This window comes from Stegastes partitus, unplaced genomic scaffold (assembly GCF_000690725.1).
Source record: "Stegastes partitus isolate 25-593 unplaced genomic scaffold, Stegastes_partitus-1.0.2 Scaffold804, whole genome shotgun sequence".
Classification (NCBI taxonomy): Eukaryota; Metazoa; Chordata; class Actinopteri; family Pomacentridae; genus Stegastes; species Stegastes partitus.
In genome coordinates this window covers 203,251-213,764 of record NW_007578535.1, presented here as the reverse complement: position 1 = coordinate 213,764, position 10,514 = coordinate 203,251, and the positions used below count along the sequence as shown (strand labels likewise).

The following is a 10,514-nucleotide window of genomic DNA, read 5'->3' as shown; positions in this document are numbered from 1 at the left end:
CAGTTTTGTAACATTTAGTCACACCTCTGCTTATAACCAACTTCTGATATCGGCGACACAATCTGTCATAACATGAGTTTTCGCAAAAAACGTCATCATGGAATTTTGTCATTCCTTGTGTGTCAAAGTGGGAGGGTGTAGATGACACTGAACTTCCAATAGCATATATATAGGCCAGCTGCCAGAGTTGATCAAGTATTGCTGAGCATCAAGTGAATCCGTTACTGCAGACGCAATGGATCGCAAACCGAGCGGACGTCTGATGCACTTTGGTAAACATCTCAATTATACTTCATAGAACACGCACAATGAAATATGCTACAAGTAAGCTTTACTGCTCATGCATGTGCCTAGATGTGTATTTATTTGTTCAGAAGGCTCACATGAGACTGAACACTAGATAAAGACAGGTCTCAGCTCACTTTTAAAGGATTTATTTTTTGGGGGAAAAACTCCTTTTTGTGCTGATATTTGCTAAATCTTGTTGATTCGCTTAAGCAATGACACGCTTTCCTGTTTTAAAGAGGAACCCACCGTAGAACAGATGACGTTCTTTCCCCCTTGTCCTCTGTGTCACATTTTGAGTCACCTGTATCTGCTCGATCTTTTCTCAGTACTCGTCCTGATGCTCCTGGAAGCTCACTGGAGTCTCGTGGTTTCGGGTCCGATTCATTCCAGCTGTCACGTTAACTTCAACAACACTAAGTCTCTCACGGAGTTATTGAAACGCGAATCAGAAGGGCTGCTGGAGAAATACGTAAGTACCCCCCCAGATGGTATACCTCCTGCCCTGCTTGCTGTATAGTTTGTTGTAAACATGAGGACAAAATTGCCCCAAAACCACTTGGAAACTTGATCCAAATTTTATATTTGTGTGAGATTTGCAATATGATACCTGCTTTTTTCTAAATGTTGCTGTAACCTCGCGGCTCTTTGTAGGACAACATGATTAACTCTGTCCGCTCGGTCCTCGAATCGTGTGTGTTGACGTACAGCAAACGCTCTGCCGATTGAGCAAAACATCGACATTTCTCTTTTCAGACGCAAATCACTGTCATCTCACATCTGTTTGCAAAGTTTAAAGCTGCATTTTGGAACTTTAAATTTGTAATTCTTTGCATTTAGGTTAGAAAAAAACACTCCCTGAGCAGCTACTGAGTCTGGAATACAGCAGAGGAGCAGCTGGTGGAAGCAGCCAAACAAACTCACATTGTGATAAAAAAAAACAACTGAGTATTAACGTTTCCTTACCTTCAAAACAGTCAAAAATGCCCAAAAGCAACCAGTGTTGCACAACTCAGTCACAGTCAGCCTGAAGTGACTCCTGACGTTTCTGTTTTTCTTTTGCTAGCTGAATATTTTGAATGTGATCTACCAGCAGGAGGGAATGTTGGGTGTGAACCGGGTGTGACTTAATAGAGCTTTTTTTCCACTGCTCATCTTTTCTTAGTCTGCTCCCCCCCCTCGCCACAGCTGGTCGAGGCAGATGTCTGCTCTCCGTGAGCCTGGTTCTGCTGGAAGTTTCTGTTAGAAGGGAGTTTTTTTTTTCTTTTCGACTCCTGGAAAGTGCTTGCTCAAAGAGAATCACTGAGTCTATAATATAATGTTGTAAGGTACTGACTTAACTAGATAAAGCAACTTAGCTGACTTACAACTGAGATGACTTTATATAGATAAAACTGAATTTAATTGGATTTAGTCAAGCCGTCCATCCATTATCTATGCATCGCTTAATCCTCACTAGGGTCGCGAGGGTTGGGGCCGATCTCGGCCGACTCAGGGCGAAGGCAGGGGAATACCATTATTAACAAATAAGTTATGATTCAATGTAAGAATTAAAACTTTATCTGCTTCAGACTGCAGCACCTTTAACTGCCATTTACTGCACAGCTAACTCTAATGTGCTTGCGTCCTTATTTTTAATGGCGATTTTCTGCATGTACAATGTTAAAGGACAGGAGATGCTTCCTGTGTTGAAAAATCTTTTAAAATGTTCCCTTCCGTCCTCTCTCAGATACATGCCGACTCCACTTCATGTCTGTTTGTCTTCTTCTTACAGATAGAGCATCATGGAACCAGGAACGGATTGATTCCAGATGACGTTCCAAACTCCACAATATCTGGTAGCAACATTTCGGAGAAGCTGCAGGACATCTATGCCAAGATCGTGCTTTTTATTCGGCACCTTTCACAAGTAGAAGAATACCAACAGAATCTTTTGACCAACCCTCAACCAGTTTTGGAACCTTTGAGACGTGTCAAGGGTGGACTCTCCAACCTTTTACATAGAATAAAGAATGTTCTCAAACATGTAGATCCAGAAAACACCGCGCTGGCAACGCCGTCCTCACCAACGCTGTCCCACGATGATGCCTACGCAAAGAAAGAGTATGGCTGGGGTGTTTTAGACAGACTGAAGGACTGGGTTGCAGAAGTGCTGCTGGTACTTAAGGAGGCAGAGAAAGTGTGTCTTGAAAACACAGCATAAATTCAGGTCGATTAAAGAGGTATTCCACCAATTTAGCCGAAACCTTGACGAGATAGTTTTGCTAAAGCTGCTAAAACAGTTGCGCGATGTCTTCTGAGGCGCTTGAGCGAGCTCCTGCCTGTTTATTTCCAGTATTCTGACTGCGTTTGAGTTGATGGTTGGCTGCAAAATCGGGTGAAAATCCACCATCCACTGGAAACAATGAGCTTGCTTTGCGCGACTTGGACATTTTTAGTATGAAAGCCTTGTTTTGTTTATGTTCGACTACTACTGAGATGATATTTATGCATATTTATTTGTTGACAATGTATATGTATGAATGTAAATTCCACCTATTGTCAGCGGACACTGATGTAGCTTAAACTGGATTATTTATATATTTATGGAATATATATTTATTGTATTTATTATTCTTAAACAGCAATAAAACCGTTATATTATTATTATTATTTATATGATGTAGCACCTCAATTAAAGCAGTTTTTGCAATGTACATAGAAGAAAAGCCAGTAAAACACGTGAAGGCAAGTTTGGGAAAAGACGACCTGCCTTTGTTTTCAACATGAGCAGCATCTTTCTGAGTGTTGTATCATTTATATCGGTCCAGTGTGTATTGATTAGTAATTTATTTTAACACATGTAAGCTGTGAGGGTTTTTTTGTTTGTTTGTTTTATTTATTTTGCTGTGATGTTGATGTGGACGCACTCAACTGGTGATGAGTGAAACAGGTTGGCATCATTAGATCGTCAGACCTGGATGGAGACTGTTGGGGGGACGTGTCAAAGTTTTCTGTAATAAACCAGATAAAGTTGAAGATGGTGCGTGCTCGAATGTGTACATAAAAGAACAAGTGATAACCAGCAGTAACTAATAAATATTAAATGAATGTTTTCTTTGTTATTTTGTGTTTTTTAATACTTCATACTTGTTGGGTCACGTCTGTGCTCACCTGAACAGGTGGTATGTTCCAGGTGAGGCTGAGGGAGTTCTTTTTCTAAATTAGATTTCTTATTTTTGTTCTGTGTTCTTGAAATGCACAGTGTTCATTTGTGTGTTTTGTTAACTTTTCTGCTATTAAATGCATGCTGCAAATTGTCGTGTTGAAAATAAACACAATCTTCAACCTGCCAAACCTGATAACTCACATTCTGTATTATTCTGTAACACTTTTGGAGCTAAAGTGACCCAAAAGTCGTCACAACGACAACAAAAACTGAAGTGACTCAACTGTTTCTCAAGAACCTGACTGTTTATCATCATCATCATCTTTGATTTGAATTTCTCATCGAGCAAATCAACCAACATCGTGTAATTGCAAAGTGTCGTCAGACGTCTAAACTGGAATGAACTGGTCACAAAAGGATATTGGCGGGTTGTGGTTCGAGTCACATCTACGCGCAGGAAGTCGTTGCGTAAGGGGATCAGAGAGCAAATGAATCAGCCACAGCGTAAATATGCCGTCACAAACCCACCTCCTAAACAACTGACGTATAGTGAAAGTGAATTTGAATATCTACTTTATACATTAGCTTTGGTGTAGCGGGACTTACAGGATGTTTTCTCTCTGTGTGAAGCAAAATCTAAAACAATTCGTCACTAATAATTGAGTTTGGTTTAGTTTGCAGAATATTTCAGATGATTCTCCGTGTTTAAGGTGATCTATGGTTAGGTTGCGTGACAACTATATCACATATACATCCTCTTCATCAGAGATTTGTGGTACTTCCTCCTGTGGAAATGAAAAAAAAAAAATTGTGCAAGGTGCTGACCTGCCAAAGGAACCCAACGTCAACCGGTTTTCATTTTTTTCATCAAAGGATACTGCTGAGATATGTGGGGGGGAGTTTGCCTTCAACACCTCATTCACACGCCTCCTTTGAGAAGTTTGCTCATATAAAAATGATACTGCATGACTGAGATCACCCTAGAATCTGTTCTTGACCTTTGAGAGGAGGAACAATGGTTCTGAAACACAGAGCAGGTACGATATGCCACATTATTTATTAACCAGTGTGTCAGGAAGCACAGTTTACGTCATCGTTCTCACTTCAAATTGTGGACTTGACTTGCAGGTTTGCTGACAGTTGCATGTGCATGGATGGCGATTCTGATGCAAGGACTGGATGCACGGCATGCAGGACCACAGAAACGAGCTGCTGCTGCTGCTGCTTCCCCGTGCAGACCGAAGGAGCTGGCAGCCCTCGCCAGAAGTCTGGTGGAAGAGACTTTGACTAGTTTTGTAAGTAACAGAATACTGTTTATCTGAATGTTGCTGCAGAGTTCCTTCTTCAGATTTGAGCTCTTTTAGCTTCAAGTAACAGAATAAACATTTGAAAGAAATTGTCATTCAAACTATGCAGGGATCTTTTAGTTGAGGAACAATGTAAAGATATTGTCCATTATACCTTTAAGCTCTGCAGTCAAAATGCACATAACAAATATTAGTAATAAAATGTGGCACCATAAATAGCACTAATAAATCTCTAAAGATCATGTGCAGCATGCATTACTGTCATACTTCTTGATGTGGTGCAAGTAAGCAGCCTTTTAATGCAGCAGTTAGTGGCAGTGAAGCAAATTTTAACCAGTTTGTTGTAGATTAAACAAGATTTACACATGGAAATGCATCTCTGTCACATTTATTACAACACTGATGTGAAATTTTAGATTTAAAAACTAACAGCTATAGTTGTAAATATACTGTAAGTTATGCAAAAGGATAATATTTCCCAGTTTCTCTAAAATAGAAGTACAATAGCATCAAATAGGCTGTAAATACCCGCCCCCACACAAGAAATGCACAAGAAATATGAAAATCTTTCTAAAAAATTGCAAAGCCAGCATGTGGGTACATGTGCTTTCTACAGAGGGATGGGTTTATTTGTGGGTGTCAGAAAGACAAAAAGATGCACTTTTTTTTTAATGCATATTTTACAACACTAATAAAACAGCCGCATCTTTTCATTTGACTGCATCACATCACTGTTAAATTATGCAAATGTCTCACTTCAGTGTGTAGGATGGGCTTTTGGTCCATTTTGTTGCATCTGTAAATGCTTCATTGTCCAAAATGTGTCTTTTGAGATGCCTATTGGTACATTTAGAATCTCAACTTTTATTTAAACTACAGACACATTTTTGTGTTGCTGTGTTATACTGAGACGTCCTCTTGCATCATCCTGCAGAGACAGAGATTAGCACCATATCTGTAACACCATCAGCGAGGGTACAGACTTGAATTTCCATGTAATGAGCAGAATATATCTTCTGATTAACATCACCGTTGATCTTCTCTTCCAGGACGAAGCCAATGGGAAGCACCTCGGTGCTTGGTCCCCTGGCTTCCCCGAGCTGCAGGTCCACCAGAACGCTCCTGTTGTCGGCTCAGAGGTTCAGTGCGGCCTCATCTTCATGGCTAAAGGCCTGGAGGAGGTCTTGAAGGACCAGAAAGACAACCTAAACCCCGGAGACACTGCCCTTCACAAAAAGCTCCACGACACCATCTCCAGGGTGAAACTGCTGGCAACGTGTCTGAAGAATGTTCTGGGGGGTGAATGCCCCTCAAAACCTTCTCCGCCAGCGATGCCTGAGCATGCGTTTGAGAGGAAACAGTTTGGTCACACTCTGTTAAAGACAGCCAAGCACTATCTTGACTGGCTGCAGCGCAAGCTTGTGGTCCACGTTTTCAAAATGAAAGAAGCAAATAAGGTGAAACCTAAAGTTATCAAGGTAACACCTCAGAGGTACTTGGAAGGGAGCAGATACCAACTGTAGTTTTAGACAAGCTGATGGCAGTTGGTCATGCAGATGTGGTGACAGATTATGGCAGCTTATTTTCTAACTTATATATTTTTGTACAATTTGAATATACTTTTGTGTCAGACAGTCACACAGTGTGTCTCAGTTTTTACTCTGTTGGAATAAAATAATTTGCCCGAAATAGTCTAAATGGCCATTTAAACAGCTTCTAAAGTGGAATTTCAGCTCTTTAAAGGCATTTTTTGACGTGTTTGGCAAACTGTTCATTGCTTTTCCTTCTGCTGTTGGATGAAACAGTTGTTGATGATGTCGTGTCTGTGCATTGAGTACAACGGAAGAGCTAAGATCTTTTATTTATCAGGTAAATGTAGCACCCTTAGCTTAGCATAAAGACTGCAAATGGGGGAAACGGCAACCATCAGCACATCTTTAAAAAAAATAAAAAATAAAAATGTAAATACCAAATTGCGATTTTAACTTGTGTACTTGCAAGACTATTTCTTGCATTTAACCTCCTGGCAGCTGAAGCTCCTTATTCACTTTACAGGTACCGATCATCTCCTAACTTTAAGCAACAAAGCACACGTGCCAATATCCTACTATATCATATCATTAAATCTATATCAGAAATGCCTTTGTTTTGTTAAACTCGATACCTCACAGCAATTGACACGTTCCCCCACGGTGGTGATTAATCAACATGCCAGCGGAGCAAATGAGAAGGGGCTCTAATACATTTCCTAATTACGACAGTTTGTTTTCTCAGCCTTCACAGTGATTAATTGTTTTGCTCGTGCCACCTATCCCCTGTGAGCCGGCTCACATCGCCTGAGGTAGAAAGACAAGCCGATAAGAATCGCCGGTTTGGACTCCAATCACTGCATTTCGCAGTGAAATTTGCGGACAGATGGACAGTGCACAGCGAGGCAGATAAGACTGTCAAAGAGAACAACACTGTAAAAAAAAAAAAAAAGATTAATGTGGGGCTCGTTCTGCAAGAATTAGGTCATCAATTATTGTTCTGTTACAAGTTAGTTGTTTGTTTGTTCTGTATGGCCTCTAAATGAGTCTTTGTATGGTTAAAAATCATCAGGATTCCTGAAGTGTTTTATATTGTGGATAAAAGTGACATTTTATAATAGTCAGACAAACTTTCCTTTAAAAGACTGAAATTAATTAAATAACTATGTTTTTTATTAAACCTTGTTTTTTTTTTGTTTTTTTAATAAAACAAAATTCAAGATCACTTGGCTTGTTTGATTATTTTCTCTGTTAAATTAAACCCATAGTATCTTCTACGAGCCATAAAATTCATTCTTTAAAAAAAAAAAAAGATTATTATTTTTGGTAAACTAACTAGCATTGAACTGTACTTTAAACCTGTAAAAAAAATGCAAATGCACTATAAAAAAAAATAAAAAATTGCATGCCATTCATAAAATTCATCGACTACAAACCAGTTTCGTTTCACAGTCACTTTTATTAAATAGCCGTTTCGTATGCATGCACTGTACACAGACGGAAGGACACATTCGTTGCTGCTTTAACATGTATTTAACAAAATAAAATAAAAAGAGGTTTAAAATGAAGCCTATTTTCATGACATGACCTTGAAGCAAATCCTGGTGGATGAGCTGCCCGTTGTGTAGACCTGATGATCATCACGGATGAACGTAGGAAGTGTTCTATGCACTTATGAAGTGTAAATAATCAAATCACATACAGCATTTGTCCATTTTTGAGGTCCTTCTTTGATGTCTTCATCGCTTCGCCGCGATAACGCAACAACAACAAAAAATAAAAACGTAGAAGAAAAACATCCAAGACGGCGACTTCATTTACAGTGTCTCATCTCCAGACCTCCTTTCAGGTGTCCAAATACGGTCATTTAATCGACTCGCTGCTCTTCCTGTTCCTCTTCCTAAACCACAGACGTATGGTTTCTGAGACGACCACTCATACAGGAAGGAGCTCTGGAGGACTCTCACCGTAGCAGTATTTTGCTTGAGGGTTTCTGTAGGTGTTCTCATGTTGAACGCTCTGAATGATGACAAAAAAAAAAGGTTCGTTTATTCAAGTATTTTTTTGTGATCATGCGAAGAACAGTGTGAAGCATCCTCACATGTATTCAGACCCATCCATTAAAGAAAAGGCAAAATTCACAATAGTCACTCAAATAACTAGAAACTGAAAAAAGTAATAAATAATAAAAATGTTCTAAATTGTAATTGAGTGAAATAAGATGTTTGTTTTTGAATTGTGGTTGAAAAGAATAATCAAAAAAAAAAAAAAAAGCTGTCTCAGACAAATGAGAGCACTTTGCTGATGAGGAGTTGGTCAAAATCAAAACACCTGTCAACAGGTGGAGAAGTCTGATTGAGAGTTACAGAGAACACTTGATGCAGTGATTGGCTCAAAGGGTTGTTCAGCAAAATATTAGTTTACAGGTCCCATCATGTTTGTTTGTTTTTTAATTTTAATTTTTTAAATATTTCTGTTGAACCACAATTCAAAATTTATTTATTATTACTTTTGTCAATTGCAACTTATTTCAGTGACAGCTGGGTACGAATACATTTGAGGAGAACTGTACAACATTAGTTTTAACTTTTGTGAGCACTTAATATTGGGTCGAGCAAAGGTCAAAGCAAGTGCAGGATCAATATGATGACAGATTTTGTTCTCTGAGGATTCATTTTTGATTAGCAACAACTTTTACTGTTTTAGACACACAGGAAATTTATGAGACAACTGCAATGAGTCACAATGATGAATATCTTCTCTCCAGCTTTGACAGCTGTCTATAGCTATGAGAAAAAATATTGACTTTAACTGTCAAGAGATTGGTGATACGTGTGGTTTTGTATCTGTGTGACTTTCAATAGCTACGCTTTGTTTGAAAATGACTACGATTAGATGCGTAGTTCTGACAGTGAAATCAGGTCAGATTTGAGCCGCTTTTTTTTTTTTCAGCTCATAACGTACTTGTGAAGACGTCCTGCACTTGGCCAGGCACAACTCGAAATGATCCTCCACAGCAGTGAAGAGGTTCTGGAAACCTTCAGCTGCACGATTCAGGAAGCGCTCGAGGAGAGGTTGCTGAAGAAGAGCGCACAGATAAGGAAGTGAGGATGTGTTAAAGCACTTAAATGCAGATTTCAATCATTTTGCTCCTTCTAAACTCCCCTATAGTCCCTGCTATGTATTAAATGCATCATCAGCATTTAAGTCAGCGACACACAAGACAAGAATTCTTGTATTTCGGGATCATCCATTCAAAAATGTCCCTTGCTAGATGCAACAGGTTGACAGTTGAATGATTGTTGCCCCTAAAGGCCCTTGATGTAATAGATTACCTTATCAGGCTGGAGGCAGCAAGACACGCAATACTCATAGATGCTACAGCAGCCATTGGCCAGGCAGCTTTTACAGATGTACTGCCTGGTGCTGAGAGCATTGACGTTGCAGCAGCCGTTAACCAGCAAGTCTTTCCTCTCGCAGACATAACCTGCGAAACATTAACACAGATAAGCAATGATTAAAAACAAAACAACACCATCGTAGAGCCGCTGCGTTATCATCACGGTACGGCGGCGAGTAAAGGTTGCGTTACTCACCTAGTTCGTCAGTGAGCAGCGTCTTGCCCTGGATGGAGTTTCTGCACTGAGTGATCTGTCGGCTGCTGTTGCCCAGATTGAATCGGACTTTCCAGGGGATGCGGTGATCTGAATCTCTAACTTCTAAGAGCGTGCGGTCCCGTATGGTCCGCTCCTCCTGCAAGATTCACACCAATAAGGTCACAGTTCTGAAGAGGGTCAGACAATATGATGATTCACAAAGTGGCACAAACAGCATGGATGGGAACTGACTGACATTTTCAAACAACAGCGCTGACAAATTTTATAACGGCAAACAACTTTTTCTATCTTATGTTGACAACCAAAAACGTTGTTCTTCATAACCTTTTCTTTATATGAAGAGGAGGTGATAACGTTGTTAAACTGAACCTCTCTGGGTTTTGGATCGCTAAAATACACAAAACAAGCAAACTGAATATGTTTCTTCTGGCTGGATAAAATGGTGATGGCAATTTTCTGATGCTTTAGATTAGATTAGATTCAACTTTATTGTCATTACATATGTACAAGTACAAGGCAACGAAATGCAGTTAGCACCTAACCAGAAGTGCAATAGTGCAGAGTATAAAGTGCAGATATATCGAATAAATAAACAAACAAACAAACAATGGTATTTACATGAATATAT

General features: G+C 39.5%; 3 protein-coding genes across 3 annotated transcripts; 2 read left to right on the top strand and 1 right to left on the bottom strand.

Annotated features, from left to right (window-relative positions):
• Positions 1-194: 194 nt before the first annotated feature.
• Positions 195-3,379, top strand: LOC103365033 (uncharacterized). The gene is made up of 3 exons (XM_008292362.1): positions 195-272; positions 615-757; positions 2,060-3,379. Exons 1-3 carry the CDS (start codon positions 236-238, stop codon positions 2,486-2,488), a joined length of 609 nt encoding a protein of 202 aa, XP_008290584.1. The 5' UTR covers positions 195-235; the 3' UTR covers positions 2,489-3,379.
• A 1,000-nt stretch (positions 3,380-4,379) lies between these two features.
• LOC103365032 (uncharacterized) lies at positions 4,380-7,221 on the top strand. The gene is made up of 3 exons (XM_008292361.1): positions 4,380-4,470; positions 4,562-4,728; positions 5,790-7,221. The coding sequence occupies exons 1-3, from the start codon at positions 4,449-4,451 to the stop codon at positions 6,261-6,263; spliced, it is 663 nt and encodes a 220-aa protein (XP_008290583.1). The 5' UTR covers positions 4,380-4,448; the 3' UTR covers positions 6,264-7,221.
• Positions 7,222-8,204: 983 nt separating this feature from the next.
• On the bottom strand, positions 8,205-10,123 carry spring1 (SREBF pathway regulator in golgi 1). Its single transcript, XM_008292367.1, has 5 exons — positions 10,118-10,123; positions 9,866-10,022; positions 9,605-9,756; positions 9,234-9,347; positions 8,205-8,288 (listed from the first exon to the last, which is right to left on the bottom strand). Exons 1-5 carry the CDS (start codon positions 10,121-10,123, stop codon positions 8,205-8,207), a joined length of 513 nt encoding a protein of 170 aa, XP_008290589.1.
• Between the last annotated feature and the right edge of the window lie 391 nt (positions 10,124-10,514).

Excerpts from the sequence above, each read along its gene's own strand:
- LOC103365032 (XM_008292361.1), top strand. The coding sequence starts at position 4,449 with ATGGTTCTGAAACACAGAGCAG. Across the intron at positions 4,471-4,561 it reads GGTTCTGAAACACAGAGCAG|GTTTGCTGACAGTTGCATGT; the intron begins GTACGATATGCC and ends CTTGACTTGCAG. Across the intron at positions 4,729-5,789 it reads AAGAGACTTTGACTAGTTTT|GACGAAGCCAATGGGAAGCA; the intron begins GTAAGTAACAGA and ends CTTCTCTTCCAG.
- LOC103365033 (XM_008292362.1), top strand. The coding sequence starts at position 236 with ATGGATCGCAAACCGAGCGGACGTCTGATGCACTTTG. Across the intron at positions 273-614 it reads CGGACGTCTGATGCACTTTG|TACTCGTCCTGATGCTCCTG; the intron begins GTAAACATCTCA and ends ATCTTTTCTCAG. Across the intron at positions 758-2,059 it reads AAGGGCTGCTGGAGAAATAC|ATAGAGCATCATGGAACCAG; the intron begins GTAAGTACCCCC and ends TTCTTCTTACAG.
- spring1 (XM_008292367.1), bottom strand. Across the intron at positions 9,348-9,604 it reads GCTGCCTCCAGCCTGATAAG|CAACCTCTCCTCGAGCGCTT; the intron begins GTAATCTATTAC and ends GCTCTTCTTCAG. Across the intron at positions 8,289-9,233 it reads AGTGCAGGACGTCTTCACAA|AGCGTTCAACATGAGAACAC; the intron begins GTACGTTATGAG and ends GTCATCATTCAG.